General features: G+C 37.7%; 1 protein-coding gene and 1 non-coding gene across 2 annotated transcripts in view; one reads left to right on the top strand and one right to left on the bottom strand.

Moving 5' to 3' along the window:
- Window positions 1-14,570, top strand: part of DCC (DCC netrin 1 receptor) — a 769,602-nt gene that overhangs the window by 417,426 nt on the left and 337,606 nt on the right. The window contains exon 7 of the mRNA XM_059139941.1: window positions 7,097-7,253. Within this exon, the coding sequence (XP_058995924.1) occupies window positions 7,097-7,253 (157 nt within the window). The remainder of the gene's footprint in view (window positions 1-7,096; window positions 7,254-14,570) is intronic.
- Window positions 674-864, bottom strand: LOC131812007 (U2 spliceosomal RNA). The gene has a single exon (XR_009346237.1). It is a non-coding gene; the product is annotated as a U2 spliceosomal RNA (small nuclear RNA).

Here is a 14,570-nt window from a genome sequence, read left to right as displayed (position 1 = left end):
GCTTTCTGCTCAGCAAGGAGCCTGCTTCTGCCTTCTCTCTACCTGCCTCTCTGCCTACTCATGATCTCTCACTCTCTGTCAAATAAATAGATCAAAATATTTTAAAAAATTGGAGCCCCTGGGTGGCTCAGTGGGTTAAGCCTCTGCCTTCAGCTCAGGTCGTGATCTTAGGGTCCTGGGATCAAGCTCCGCATTGGGCTCTCTGCTCGGCGGGGAGCCTGCTCCCCCCACCCTGCCTGCTTCTCTGTCTACTTGTGATCTCAGCCAAATAAATAAATAAAATCTTTAAAAAATATATTTAAAAAAATAAAATAAATAAAAAGACCTTCATGCAGTTCCTTACACATAGTAATCCCTCCATTAATATTAAATGGACTAATGATTGGATACCTGAAATGATTTACCAAAGAAAATGCAAAAATGTATGATCCAATTCCACAGCACTACTACTATGCTAGTTTGTAAAATGATAAATTAAATAGGTTTCTGGGGATGGATTAGAAATGGTTTAGGGAGAAAGCGTGTTGTGATTTCTAAAACAATCACCCTACTGAAAATTTAGGATGGAATTAGTTTATAAATAAGAGACTATCTCAGACTTAGTAATTGTCTTACATGTATACACCTATGTTCTTAGGGAAAAAGCCAGAGTTTAAAAATGATTTTTTTATGGAGGGGGTGCACTGTTCCTGGAAATACTACAATACCAGGTCCATGTGTGGAGTAGAGAGAGCAAACTCCTCTTCCATCTCCCCGATCCAAAAATCCATTGAATATATTGCCCTCAGTTAGAGGACGTATCAGATATTAATCTGATAAGAACAGATGCTATACTTGATCTTCACTAAAATGCACAGAAGCAATTAAAAATAATTCTTCAAATCAAGCATAACAGTAGAAACTTGATAGACATTCAATAAATATTGATTATTCCATTTTAGAGACTAACCCAATAAATTCTTTTATGTAAAGATTAAGATTTAATGAAATATGGAGATCATTAACTTCCATCTCATATTAATTTAAAATTAAAAAGTCGTTTCAAATCATTATTTTTTAAAATTCACATTTCTTTGTTTTACTAAAGTTCTCAATATACTGGCTAGAAAACCATGATTCTTTGAATATTGAAAATAATATGAAACCTTAGAAAAAATTGTCATTCTCTATAATTTCAACCTTATATTGCTGAGCATCTTTCTGGCAAGTTTGCAAAATTACTTTGTGAAATATAAAAACTTTAAAGCAAAATGTAAATTTTATGTGCTTCTTCATTTGGACAATTAAAAACTAGAGTTTGAGGTCAAGGAAACAATGATAAGAAAAAAATGCAAAAGGAAAAGAAATAATATTTGCCCCAAGAACAATTAAATGTTCCTTTAATTTCCTTAATGTTACCCATTTATATTTTACACAAATCTTCAGGCTAATAAGGAGATGATGTGAATAAAACATCTAGTTGATATGGTGGCTACATTTATAGGTATTTTCATTAATAATATGGGGAATGACAAGAAAGTAAGCCTATTGCTTGTTTGATATTAATAAAAATTAAATGTTTTTGTGAATACATCTAATCATAATTCATGTGCCTCATAGGGAGTAGAGGTCAGGCAGTTAATAAGGTTAAGGAAAAAATATCTGTAAACATATAGTAAAATTCTAAGAGAAACAAATTTTCTGGTATCTAGGCAGACATGGCTTTATAGAAAAATTAACCCAATAATGTAATTGTTACCAAGGCTATTGCACTGCCATCATTAAATAGTAGTAATAGTACTAGTAGTAGTAGTAGGGACAAGGAACTTAGAAACCAAAATTTCAAAACTATTCTTTGAATTTCTATTATTTTCAGAAATCACTTCCTTTTTCTGGATTTTATTGTGATAATTTTCTTTGATAAAGAGATTCTTCTAAATAAATTTTTTAAAAAAGACTCTGTTATAGTATGGTAAATTCGCCTCCTCTTCTCCATGACCACAGATAAAGAAGCCGTAACCATGGCAACAGTAATGGGCCAGGGAGATTAGGGCCAGACTGGAGATTAGGTCTCCAAGAGCAAAGAAAAAAGTCCTGATTAGTTCCTTATTGAGACCTTCTGTGGAGACGAGTAACTGTAGAGAGAAAGCATGGAGGATTAGTAAGAACAAAATTAATTCCTTGTACAAAGAAAGAAGCCATCCCTTTGTTAAAAAATGTGTCCGTTCCTTTTCATACGAGGACTGTTTAAATTGAGGTAAAAGGGTCTATGATTAATTCTATTCTGAGCTTTATCTGTGTCATCTGCGTCTAGACTGGCTCTGTGAGAAGGCACTTCTGGAAGCCTGAGGAGAAAAGCATCCTTGCGCAGACTCCCATTGCTCTCCCTCTTGGCAGCCTCTGAATAGGTGGGGAAACCACCTCATTTTTGATGTGATACCATCTCTAAGTGAGGTGCATTTTGGGAAAAAGGAATTGAATTTTTTTTTTCCTGTTCTTTTAAAACTAATTTGTCTAACTTCTTGAGAACTCTCAAAAGATTTATACAGGTCATCCTGGATCATGTTTTGTTTTTTAGAAAATCTTTTGTTTAAAAAAAAAATCTAGTAATAATCCCATTTGCTTTAAACTGGCAAGATGTATAGGGTTTACATTTTGAGAAAATGAGCTATGATTTTGCCAGGATGCATGGATAACAAGGTTACTTGGGGTGTTTTAGATGATAAATTTATAAACCTGAGAATGGTCAGATGGCATGAATATTACTCATATTAAAGGATTTTGTGAAATTAACCTCTAAAAAGACTGTCCTTTTTCAAACTTCAGTTGACAGTGTAAGAAAATGTCACATCCTGGCCAACCCTAGATACTAACACCACACACAAAAATAGACTCAAAATGGATGAAGGACCTCAATGTACGAAAGGAATCCATCAAAATCCTTGAGGAGAACACGGGCAGCAACCTCTTCGACCTCTGCCGCAGCAACATCTTCCTAGGAACAACGCAAAAGGCAAGGGAAGCAAGGGAAAAAATGAACTACTAGGATTTCATCAAGATCAAAAGCTTTTGCACAGCAAAGGAAACAGTTAACAAAATCAAAAGACAACTGACAGAATGGGAGAAGATATTTGCAAACGACATATCAGATAAAGGACTAGTGTCCAGAATCTATAAAGAACTTAGCAAACTCAACACCCAAAGAACAAATAATCCAATCAAGAAATGGGCAGAAGACATGAACAGACATTTCTGCAAAGAAGACATCCAGATGGCCAACAGACACATGAAAAAGTGCTCCATATCACTTGGCATCAGGGAAATACAAATCAAAACCACAATGAGATATCACCTCACACCAGTCAGAATGGCTAAAATCAACAAGTCAGGAAATGACAGATGCTGGCGAGGATGCGGAGAAAGGGGAACCCTCCTACACTGTTGGTGGGAATGCAAGCTGGTGCAGCCACTCTGGAAAACAGCATGGAGGTTCCTCAAAATGTTGAAAATAGAACTGCCCTATGACCCAGCAATTGCACTATTGGGTATTTACCCTAAAGATACAAATGTAGTGATCCAAAGGGACACATGCACCCGAATGTTTATAGCAGCAATGTCCACAATAGCCAAACTATGGAAAGAACCTAGATGTCCATCAACAGATGAATGGATCAAGAAGATGTGGTATATATACACAATGGAATACTATGCAGCCATCAAAAGAAATGAAATCTTGCCATTTGCAACAACATGGATGGAACTAGAGCGTATCATGCTTAGCGAAATAAGTCAAGCAGAGAAAGACAACTATCATATGATCTCCCTGATATGAGGAAGTGGTGATGCAACATGGAGGCTTAAGTGGGTAGAAGAATAAATGAAACAAGATGGGATTGGGAGGGAGACAAACCATAAGTGACTCTTAATCTCACAAAACAAACTGAGGGTTGCCGGGGGGAGGGGGTTGGGGAGAAGGGGGTGGGATTATGGACATTGGGGAGGGTATGTGATTTGGTGAGTGCTGTGAAGTGTGTAAACCTGGTGATTCACAGACCTGGGGATAAAAATATATGTATATAAAAAATATATGTTTATAAAAAATAAAAAATAAAAAAAAAAAACCAGATGAATGGAAAAAAAAAAAAAACAAAAAAACTTATCATTAAATATTTCCTGCTTTCTAAAAAAAAAAAAAAAAAAAAAAAAAGTCTTGCTACTCTGACAGATTTTTTTTTAATACACTTTATTCTGACAGACTATTTAGATTTTATTTTAATGCACTTTATTATTATTATTTTTTTTTGCTGTCAGGTTGAACCCTAATTTCAAATAAGATTCTTTATTTTTTATTCATTTTGGATTTGTTTTTAAATATTATAGATCTTAACTATCATGTTAGATATTTTACAAATACTTTAGGTTATTCTTTCCAGAGGAGCACTAGACTAAGTGAAGGGGAACAGCAGGAGTTAGGTGGACAAGATGGGTCTGTTAGCATGGGAGCTGCTGTGGGAAGGCTTCAGGGAATCACCAGTGGATCCACATGGGGAGAGCCTGCTTAGTGCAAGCAGCAAAAAGCCAGGGAGCCTCAGATCCTCTTGTCATTCACAGGTGTGATGATTAGGTGGCATTTTCCTCCCTCAAACCTTATTATGAACTCAGTACATCCCCCATCTGTGGGGCAGTGATGGGGGATGGTGAGGAGAAAATCCAAGAAACCTCCATGTGAGCTTCAGGAGGAATGCCGTCATCTATTTTTTGCCATTGACTTCTCCATACCTAGAAGGGCTGGCATTAGATAAGCACTCTATGAGTATTTTTTTTTTTTTTTTTTTTTTTTTTTTTGATGAGTGGAGCTAATGGATGCTGCTTATTGTGGAAACTTTGCAAGCCTTTCCCCAAAGTGGTATTTTTCTGGCAACAGGAACACACTAGGCTGTTATGCAGGATGGCCCTCGGAATCACCCTCAATCGGTGGTGGAGGAGTAGTGGATAAATACCTTAGCGTGCTTCTTTCAAGACAGTTAACCTAGAGGCCAGTGCCACCTTGTCCCGCAGAGCCCCACATGGAGCTGCCATCCAGTTCCCCACAGTGCTAACTGCCAGATAAGTCACGTTTTCTAGCTTTCACTCCCTGCCGTCTCACTTCCCAGCTTGCTTGGATCACTTCCAAATTAACTCTTTGTGCTTCAATCTGTGTCTTAAGCCTCTTTGTGGAGGAAGCCGAACTATGAAAAGGGATAAACAGGAGCCAGGCCTGTAGACCCATTTCAAAGTTTGGTGATTCCCTGAGGTAAAGAACAGATACTGAGGAAAAATAAATAGTAGATTAATATGACCAGATGTGTCTTTTTATAAGCTTATTCAGAATGCTGTCTGTACACAGAGTACATTTGAGGGAGATGAGTGGAAGGAAAGCAGAGGAGCTGGAGAAAGCAGAGATAACTGTGCTTATCACAGTTGATAATGTAGTGGTAGAATGATGATGTAGTGGTAGAGCTAACATGGGGTAGGTTTACCAGATGTCCGGGGTTGGAGGACTTCTAGAAAGGTTGAGTGAGAGAGAGAGTCAGGAGTAGGAGATACCTTTTGCATTTCTGGGCTATACAGTTGTGAGGAAGGTGTAGATACAACTGAATTGAGCAACCCAAGTGGAGAAGTACACTGAGTGGACAGTGAAGGGGGTGGGGAAGATAAATTCACATAGCTGTACTAGTATGAGATGTCCATGGTGTGTGGAACTACAGGTTTTTGTCAGGAGGCTCAATATCACCCACATTTTTGAGACAGATGCTACATATCCAGGCATCAGTCTTCTCCCTCTGCTCACCACCATGCCACATAAGATTGACTAACTTGCTGCTAATCCACCATTTGTTTCAAATACTGGGTTGACCAAAAAATCAAGGGGAAATTTTACCTATAAAGAAGTAGGCTAAGAAGATATGGAGCCAGAAACAACTGTGAAAGATTTCTGTAGTTCTTTAAAACTTCTTTCTCTCTATATAGGGTATGTATTGTTAATTGATAATGTTTCTGGAACCATTAGGAAGTAATACAGCCCCCCTGACCCCAGTGGATTTTCCTGCTAACAGGAGTGTAGTGCACAGTCGGAATAGTGACTCAGCCAGCCCCTGGAGAAAGTGAATGCAAGGACGAAGACTCATTTTGGTAAGAACTAGAGAAAATGTCCCATAAAAGCCAGTTTGAAGATTAAATGTAGGCAAATGAGTCCTTGTGATTTGGGGCTAGAAATCACCTGTCAAAATGAAACATATGTTTCCTACCCTTGGGAACCTGAAAAAATAAGAAGATGAATTATGAATATACACATTTAATAGAAAATTTCATTATAGATTGTAAATGCCCCAAATATTTTTAAAAAAATGGGTTCTTCAATGTGGATGATTTATTCCTGTGAATAACAATTCTTAAATTTTGCCATACATGCAAAGATACTCTACAAGTATAGAACATTTGTGTATCTTTAGGTCTGGTAGAATTTTTTTCTGTCAGTTCCTTTCTAGCAGGTCGTCTGTAAGAACTCTTTCTGCTCTTGGTTAGCTTCTATCAACTTTGGTTTCTTGTTACTTTAAATTGTATCTAAAACAGGGTAAACAGGCTCAGCGTGGAATAAGGCTTTACAGTAACTGCTTGGTTACCTGAGGCATTTATCCATGGCTATGTTTCTCTGTGTCATGCCTAAACAGAACATTTTACTTGTTACAGATCCCATGAGTAATGTATGCAAGAGAGTCATATATGTTATTAATTTGCCACCTTTCATAAGGTCCAAGAAATTCTAATATATCTTTGATTCCATTCACAGTTTGCTTTCCCTTGTTTTTCTTCCTTCCTTTAGAATGGACCATTCTATGTTTGCTAATAGATTGGTTTTGCCTTCCTGCACATTTCCCATCTATGGATGGGAAAGCCTCCTCTTCTTCTTCCCTAGCTATCCCAAGCTCCAATGTCCTTCCTTCCGCTCCCAGAGATGTGGTCCCCGTGTTGGTTTCCAGTCGGTTTGTCCGTCTCAGCTGGCGTCCACCTGCAGAAGCAAAAGGGAACATTCAGACCCTCACAGTCTTTCTCACAGCCTCCTCTTCTTCTTCCCTAGCTATCCCAAGCTCCAATGTCCTTCCTTCCGCTCCCAGAGATGTGGTCCCCGTGTTGGTTTCCAGTCGGTTTGTCCGTCTCAGCTGGCGTCCACCTGCAGAAGCAAAAGGGAACATTCAGACCTTCACAGTCTTTTTCTCCAGAGAAGGTGACAACAGGTAAGTGCCACCAGTACGTAATCTGCCATCTCTTTATATGTCTACTGTGGCATAAAGGCACCTGCAGGGGATCTTTAGCAGGGACATTGGAGACCATGTGGAATCAGCTCTGCCCATCGCTCATCTGTAAGCGAAGACAATATATCTCCGTGGACTATGTGTGTTTTTTTAAAGTGGGATTGTTTATAGAATAAAATAAAGCCTTTGATAATAAACTTCCTTTAAAAGAGACTGGTGATTCACAGACCTGGGGATAAAAATATATGTATATAAAAAATATATGTTTATAAAAAATAAAAAATTAAAAAAAAAAAAAGAGACAAGCATGTGAATATTTAATAATCAGGTATTTTTAATTTTTTTTTTATTTTTAAAGTGCTAAGCGGAGAACAGAATTAGGCTGTATATTAACAGAGCAGGATATGAAAGAACCACAGTAGCCAGAGTGCCCTTGATATCATGTGAGCTCAAGAAAACTGCATAACTTCTCTGAGCCTGACTTTACTGTATAATAAAAAGTGAATAATAATGCTTAACTCTCAAAGTTTTTGTTAGGATTAAATTAGGTTGCATATGTAAAGATCATACCAGAGTATCTAATATTTGGTAGAAATTATTGTTTCTCTCCCTTTTTAAAACTATTTTATTTATTTATTATTTTAGAGAGAGAGAGCTTGGGAGGAGGACCAGAGGGAGAGGGAGAGGGAGAGAGAGAATATCAAGCAGACTCCATGCTGAGTGTGGAACCTGAAACAGGGCTGGATCTCAGAACCCTGAGATCATGACCTGAGTCAGACACTTAACCTGCTGAGCCAACCGGGAGCCCCATGTTGTTCCTCTTTTTACTTGTCACTTATAGACAAGAGTATTTTGTATATGTCTAGTTTCAAGATCACAATCCATTATTCTTGATTTTTCTCAACACTTTCTCTGTGAAATGTTTCATGATTTTAAGACTTTGAAGTTTGATTTGTAAGCCTAACATAGATATTGGGTAAATTCCAATTTCTTCTATAAGAATAAATGGTGAGGGCCCCTAAGTGGCACAGTCAGTTAGACATCTGAGCCTTGGTTTTAGCTCAGGTTGTGATCTCAGGGTTATGATATCGAGCCCCATATCACACTCTATGCTCAGCTCAGAGTCTGCTTAAGATTTTCCCTCTCCCTCTGCCGCTGCCCCTGCCTGTCTCTCAAATAAATAAAAAAATTAAAAAAAAACATAATTTAATAAAAGAAGAAACTGTGAAATACCTATTTTATTTCTTTAAATGTATTAACTTATTTTGTATTCCATGGTTGATTATTCTAGTATCTATAGTCTTTGAGAGTCTAGTTCAATGATTTGTTTCTGCTGAATTTTACTCATAATGGCTTGTTTGTTTTCATAAATGGGTGATTCTTGATTGTTAACTCTAATCCTAATTTCTCTGAGGGAGATTTTTGTGACCAAGTATTACAGAACAATCTTGGGAGAATGCGCTTTACCAAAATGAGACCATGTAAAAACCAGAATTTTGTTAAGATTTATTTGGTCCATACCAGTCTCATGTTGATATTTTATTGAACATGAGAAAGACCACTAAGTATGATAACATTTTTTTCCTGCCATTTTTAACATATCAACTCACACAGTAAATACAGACTTGTGGAAAGGAATTCTCAGATTTTTTTGTTGTTGTTCTATTTCCAATTAAGCTAAGACTGGGATCATATGTTCACCTGTTCTCTCAGGAGCCTAATTTCATTTTCTAGTTCACCCACTGAGGTTTGCTCTTTTAGGATCCTGGCTGATGGGAGGTTCTCTAATCAGACTGTACACCCTTCTTTATCTGCAAGCTTCATTTCCTATTCTCTTCTCCTACCAGTTCTAAAACTCCTCGCTCCAGACTTCTATTGAGAGGCACATACCCTCAGGCAAATACCTGCGCCACAGTCTGCTTTCTCACTATGATAATTCTCTTATTTTGCTGCCAATATATTACAGATAAAAACCGCCTTTTTAAATAAAAAAGATTTTTAATAATTTGCCCAGCATTTTAGATGTGCCATAACAGAAGAGTTTTTCATGTAATACCTAGTAGCCATATCGTTTGAAATGACATTTGGAAATATTTATTTTAATGCCTGTAAGATTGGTATCATTATTATATATAATTATTGATAGTTGAGCAAGTATATTTGAATATGTTCAGTGTTTAGGAAATCTTATTTAAGATTAAAGCATAGGGGTACCTGAGTGGCTCAGTCGGTTAAGTGCCTGACTTTGACTCAGGTCATGATCCCAGGGTCCTGGGATCCAGCCCCACATCAGGTGCCCTGCTCAGCAGTGAGTTTGCTTCTCCCATTCCCTCACCCCGCTACTCTGCCTGTTTGTGCCCTCTCTCTGTGTCAAATAAATAAATAAAATCTTTTCTTTTTAAAGATTAAAGCATAAAGCCACTCTGTGAACATTCCACTTAGAAGGAATCATTCACTGAGACTAATATTACACTGTATGTTAACTAACTGAAATTTAAATAAAAACTTTTAAAAAATAAGGAATCAGAAAAGCAAGGCATGCGGCTTTCTTAATAGACCTTTCCATTCTATTCCTTGGGCTTTTTTTTTAACTTTCTATCCTCCTCATCAACATTTAGTTTTTCTGTGTCCCAAATTTAAGGCAGTCAAAGAGATCTGCCCAGTTTTCTTCAGAGAAACACTATGTTGCCAAATCCTCAAATTCTGTAGAGAACAACACCTATTTTCAAATGTACTCTGCAAACCTACTCTGTGTCTCACACAAGGTTGGAATGTCATCATTATGCTCCTCAAGAGATGAGGATTTGGGTAGGGCAACTAGGATGTGCATGAACATTGGTCTGCTGATATGGTTACATCCTGAGATCCACATCTTTTCTTCCCTATTAAATTGCCTCTTATCTAGAACCAGTCTAAAATGGACTCCCCTTGGTAGGCAGGGGTTTTTGGGATGTGGCAGCTTCTTCTTTCATCCTTCCAATGCAGACTGCATTCACTTTCTGTAAAGTTTGCCAGCCAAGGGAAATGTGATCTGCTTGACGGATCTACATAGATGTTGTATTTTGGGGGTTGGTGACAGCATGGGAGAAGTAGAAAGGGAAAGTGAAAAAGAAAGTGACAGAAGTAGAAGGAAAGACAGAAATGGCAGGTGGCCCAGTGAGACCCACTTGTTCACAGGGCTGAGTTCACACATCCTGGCTTTCACCATCCATTCTTCTGTAGAAGAACAAAGTAGACTGCTGTCCCAGGTATTCCGGTGCCAATTGAGTTATCAGTAGAAAGTGTGCGGGGAGAAGCCAGGATTCAAGTGTGAGGCTTCATATAGTGTCTCCAATGTGTGAGTGCTCTAAACTCATAGTGATCCTTAAGAACCCCTCAGGATTCAAAAAGCTCAATACAGCTTGGGCTGACCAGAGTGGTCTTTAGTGCAGTACGATAAGCAGAAGGGATAGTACAACTTCGTTCATGCTGTGTCTCAAAATGCTTCCCTCTCTAGTCCACAGCAATAAAGTATGTCATATTTAAGTTTCTTTTTTCTTTCATAATTTGACCTGACTTTAAAATGAAAGAAATAAACATGAGTACACAGATAGCCTGTGTTCCCTAAGATCACTCATTACCACAAAGAAGCAGGCATTCATTTTAGTCTCATCTGCAGCTCTTTAACTCTGTGACCTTATCATGAGCCTGATAGTCTTTGGATCTCAGTGTATGCAGCTAAGAGAACTGGAGGTAGTAATTCTTGCCCAACTATCTTCATGCAGTCATATGAACTTCCTGGAGCCACCTTAAATTTACCCTGCCCCAAACCATCCTATCTCCTCCTTAAATATATTTTCCTCTCTTTTCTTGGTGTATGTTAGTACCTTCCATCCTGTTGACCAAACAAAAAACCCAAGTCATATTTTACTCACCCCAGCCTCTCGACTCTGCCATTAGTCATTGTGTCCTGTCAAGTCTACCTTGGCCACAGCTCAGCTCTGCCCCTTTATTCTGTCATCTCCATCATCACCAATCAGATCTCTGACAAAGCTTCTTGCCTTCTAATCCATCCTCCTCATTGTCTCTAGTTATTGTCCTGAAATACAGTTAGGATCACTCCCTCTGTTGTGAAAAAAGTGTGAATGTTCTCAAATTTAGGTATGATAAAATTTCTGTATAAAGACATGCCCATAATAACTGAAAAAGTCTTTTGAATGGAAGTCTATATCCAATCTATACATAGGTAGAGTGTGATTCCTATGACCTATCATGGTTAAACCTTAGCCTAAATGGCTGGATTTGAAAAAGGTACAACTGTTTTATTAGATGTGTGACTTGGGGCATTTAGATATGGGAAAGATGGAAATAAGATCTCTCTGGTGTGACGGATAGAGGGAAGATGAATTATGCCTCTCTGAATTGCTATGAGAATTAATTGGAGGAATTGAAGCAAAGCATCCAGGGAAGTCACAACATAGGGCAGAATGGAAGGGCTCAAAATAGTGTGCACTCAGAGACAATATGGGAAAGAAGCTGAAAATAAGGCTCAAATGTGGTAATCATCATCATCTGACTTACCTACCCAATGTGTCTTTCAGCATATAATTTGTCTCCTCAAATTTCTATAAAAAATGCCCATACTCTTAAGAAATAAGACCAAACTTTCACTTATGCACTGGATCTCAGCCTTTTTTAAGCAAAAGAATAAAACTTCAGCGATTCCTTTTCTCCCCTCATTATCAATGTTTTTCATTCTTGTGGATCATGTCCGTCAACAAACAGGCGTGCAGTTGTATTTTCCATCTCAACGAATTTTCCCTCAATCCCATTTCTCCCTCCTCTAGCATTCTATTCTGTGTTCCCTTGCATAACAAATCTCCTTGAGTTGTCTAACTTCACCCCAATACCTTACCTAATATTTTAATCGTGATTCTGTCCCTAATTTCAAGCAACTGTTCTTATCTAGGTTTACCAGTGGCTTCCATGTTGCTAAACTCAATAGTCAATTCTCCGTCCTCACATTACTTGGGCAGTAAGCAAATTTTGTCATATTTGATCACTTCCTTTTTTGTGACACTTATCATTCTCTTGGGTTCTATTACACAGACTTTCCTGATTCTACTCTAATCCCTCTGGCCACTCATTTTTAGCTTCTACTTTTTACTTCAAATCCCCCCTGGCCTGTGAATATTAGATTGCCCCAGGGCTCAGGCTTTGAAGATCTCTTTTTATCCAGTTTGTAACTTCATATTTTGTCAGTATGCTGATGTCTTCCAAGTTTGTAGCTCTGGTCTTGACACTTTACCTGCATATATCCATATATATATATATCAAATATCTAGATTCTGTCTTGGTTTCTTAACTTTTGATTTCTTATGAGCATCTACAACTTATCAGCAAAACCAAATACTTGTTTTCCTTCAACCTGCCTCTGAATACTTTATTATTACAGAGATTGCTCTGTCTCAATGAAATCTACATATTTCTCATCACTCAGGCCAAAATCCTTGGAGTAATTGTTAATTCTTTTCTTTTTCTTATATCCTATAACCAAAAACATCATCAAGTCTTAGCAGCATTATCAAAATATATCCTAAATCCTGGAAACAATATAATACTTGGTATTTGTTATAAAATAATACTGAAGATTTTCAGTTTTGAGCTGAGTGATAGGAATAAAGTGGTACATCCTCTCATTCTGTCTAGTTGTGTGTGGCTTACAATTTTCCATGATAAAAAAATAAAGCCAAGTAAGTAAATAAAAATAAAACATATACGGAATCTTACCACTTCTTGCCCCTTTATATTACCATCAAGTCTCATCTGAACTATTGCAATAACCTTTCAAGGCTGTTCTCTCCACAGCAACAAGAATAAATCCTTTAAAACATACCTTAGATCCTGTTATCCTCCTGCTACAAAACCCTCCAGTGACTTCTATCTCATACAGAGACTAAGCAGATATCCTTCCGGATCTGGTCCCTTGTCACCTTCCTAGTCTCATCACTTATTCTTACCATTTACCCATTTTCTCACTTCTCTCCAGTCTCACTGGCTTCCTTGTGTTTCCAAAATATACCAAGAACCCTCCTCCCTCAAGTTTTTGCACTTGCTGATCAACCTGTTAGAATGTTCCTCCCCTTGGTATCTACGTGGATCATTCTGTAACTTACACTGAGTCTCTGATGAGTGGCACTTTCTGCTGGATGCCTTAACCTGACCTCTATCATTCCCGATGCCCTTTTTCATTCATATTTTTTCCATGGCTTTATCACCCTGTACTTACTGTTTCCTCCATCCCCTTTCTTGGTGCCAGAATATAAGAGTCATGTGGGCAGGGCTGTTCTTATCTCCTTTCTTCCCTGAGCTATTCTTAGCACCTAGAGCAATATGGAATCCATAATAAACACTCACAAACTATTTGTTGAATTGAAGCCCCAACTGAAATGTCAACTACTATAGGAATCTCTCCACAGTCCTCCAACTCAGAAGTCTTTTTTCCTTTATCCCCCCCTTATGCTTTGATTACGATTATATTATTCCTACCTTCTGGCCAATTTTGTGTGTGTTTGAGTACATGCATGTTTCCATTCCTGATGATGGAAACTAGATCTTATTTATAATTCCATACCCAAGTGTCTAGTATCATGAATTCTGTAGACATTCATTGATTGGAACTAGTAGGAATCAAGTGGCAGAGAGACAGATGTGGTATTCCTAATAGGTAGTTCCTTAACCAATAAAACAAATTGTGTTACTGAGGAGGATGAATAAACTGACTGGAGTTCAATAAAAACTTTTTTAATTGAGAAAAAATAAAAGTTGATTTTTGAGATTTGATTCCAATATCCCTGTTCATTTTCTGGCTCTCAACTAGAGCAAATATACGCCATATGTCTCTGAGCGGCTAGCTGTGATGCTCATTTGCTCATACAGCTTTATGTAGCTCCTTAACACAATAGCTTTTTAAAAGGTAGTGGATTTAACATTTGCCTCAGACTAGTAGTGACTTTGTCAGGCAAATGACTCTAGCTCAGATTATCATTAATCTGTCTGACTGGTTAATGGTGTCAATAATGCAAGTGCCATAGTTAACATCTTTTTTTTTTCTATTTTATTTTGTTCAGCCCCTTGGGTGCTTTCATTTCATAAGTCAGGGAGTGGGATAAATTCCAAAACCTGAAAGCCAGACTTCCCAGCTATCCAGCTATCCCTTCCTTGTACCTAAAAATCATTGAATAGAAAGTGATCTTTGGAATCATAGTACAACTTTCTGCTACTTAACCATTTAGAAACTGATACTCAGAGGAGGAGTAA

The sequence above is a fragment of the Mustela lutreola genome, chromosome 11 (genome assembly GCF_030435805.1).
Source record: "Mustela lutreola isolate mMusLut2 chromosome 11, mMusLut2.pri, whole genome shotgun sequence".
Taxonomy (NCBI): Eukaryota; Metazoa; Chordata; class Mammalia; order Carnivora; family Mustelidae; genus Mustela; species Mustela lutreola.
This window is presented reverse-complemented; position numbering and strand designations above follow the sequence as displayed.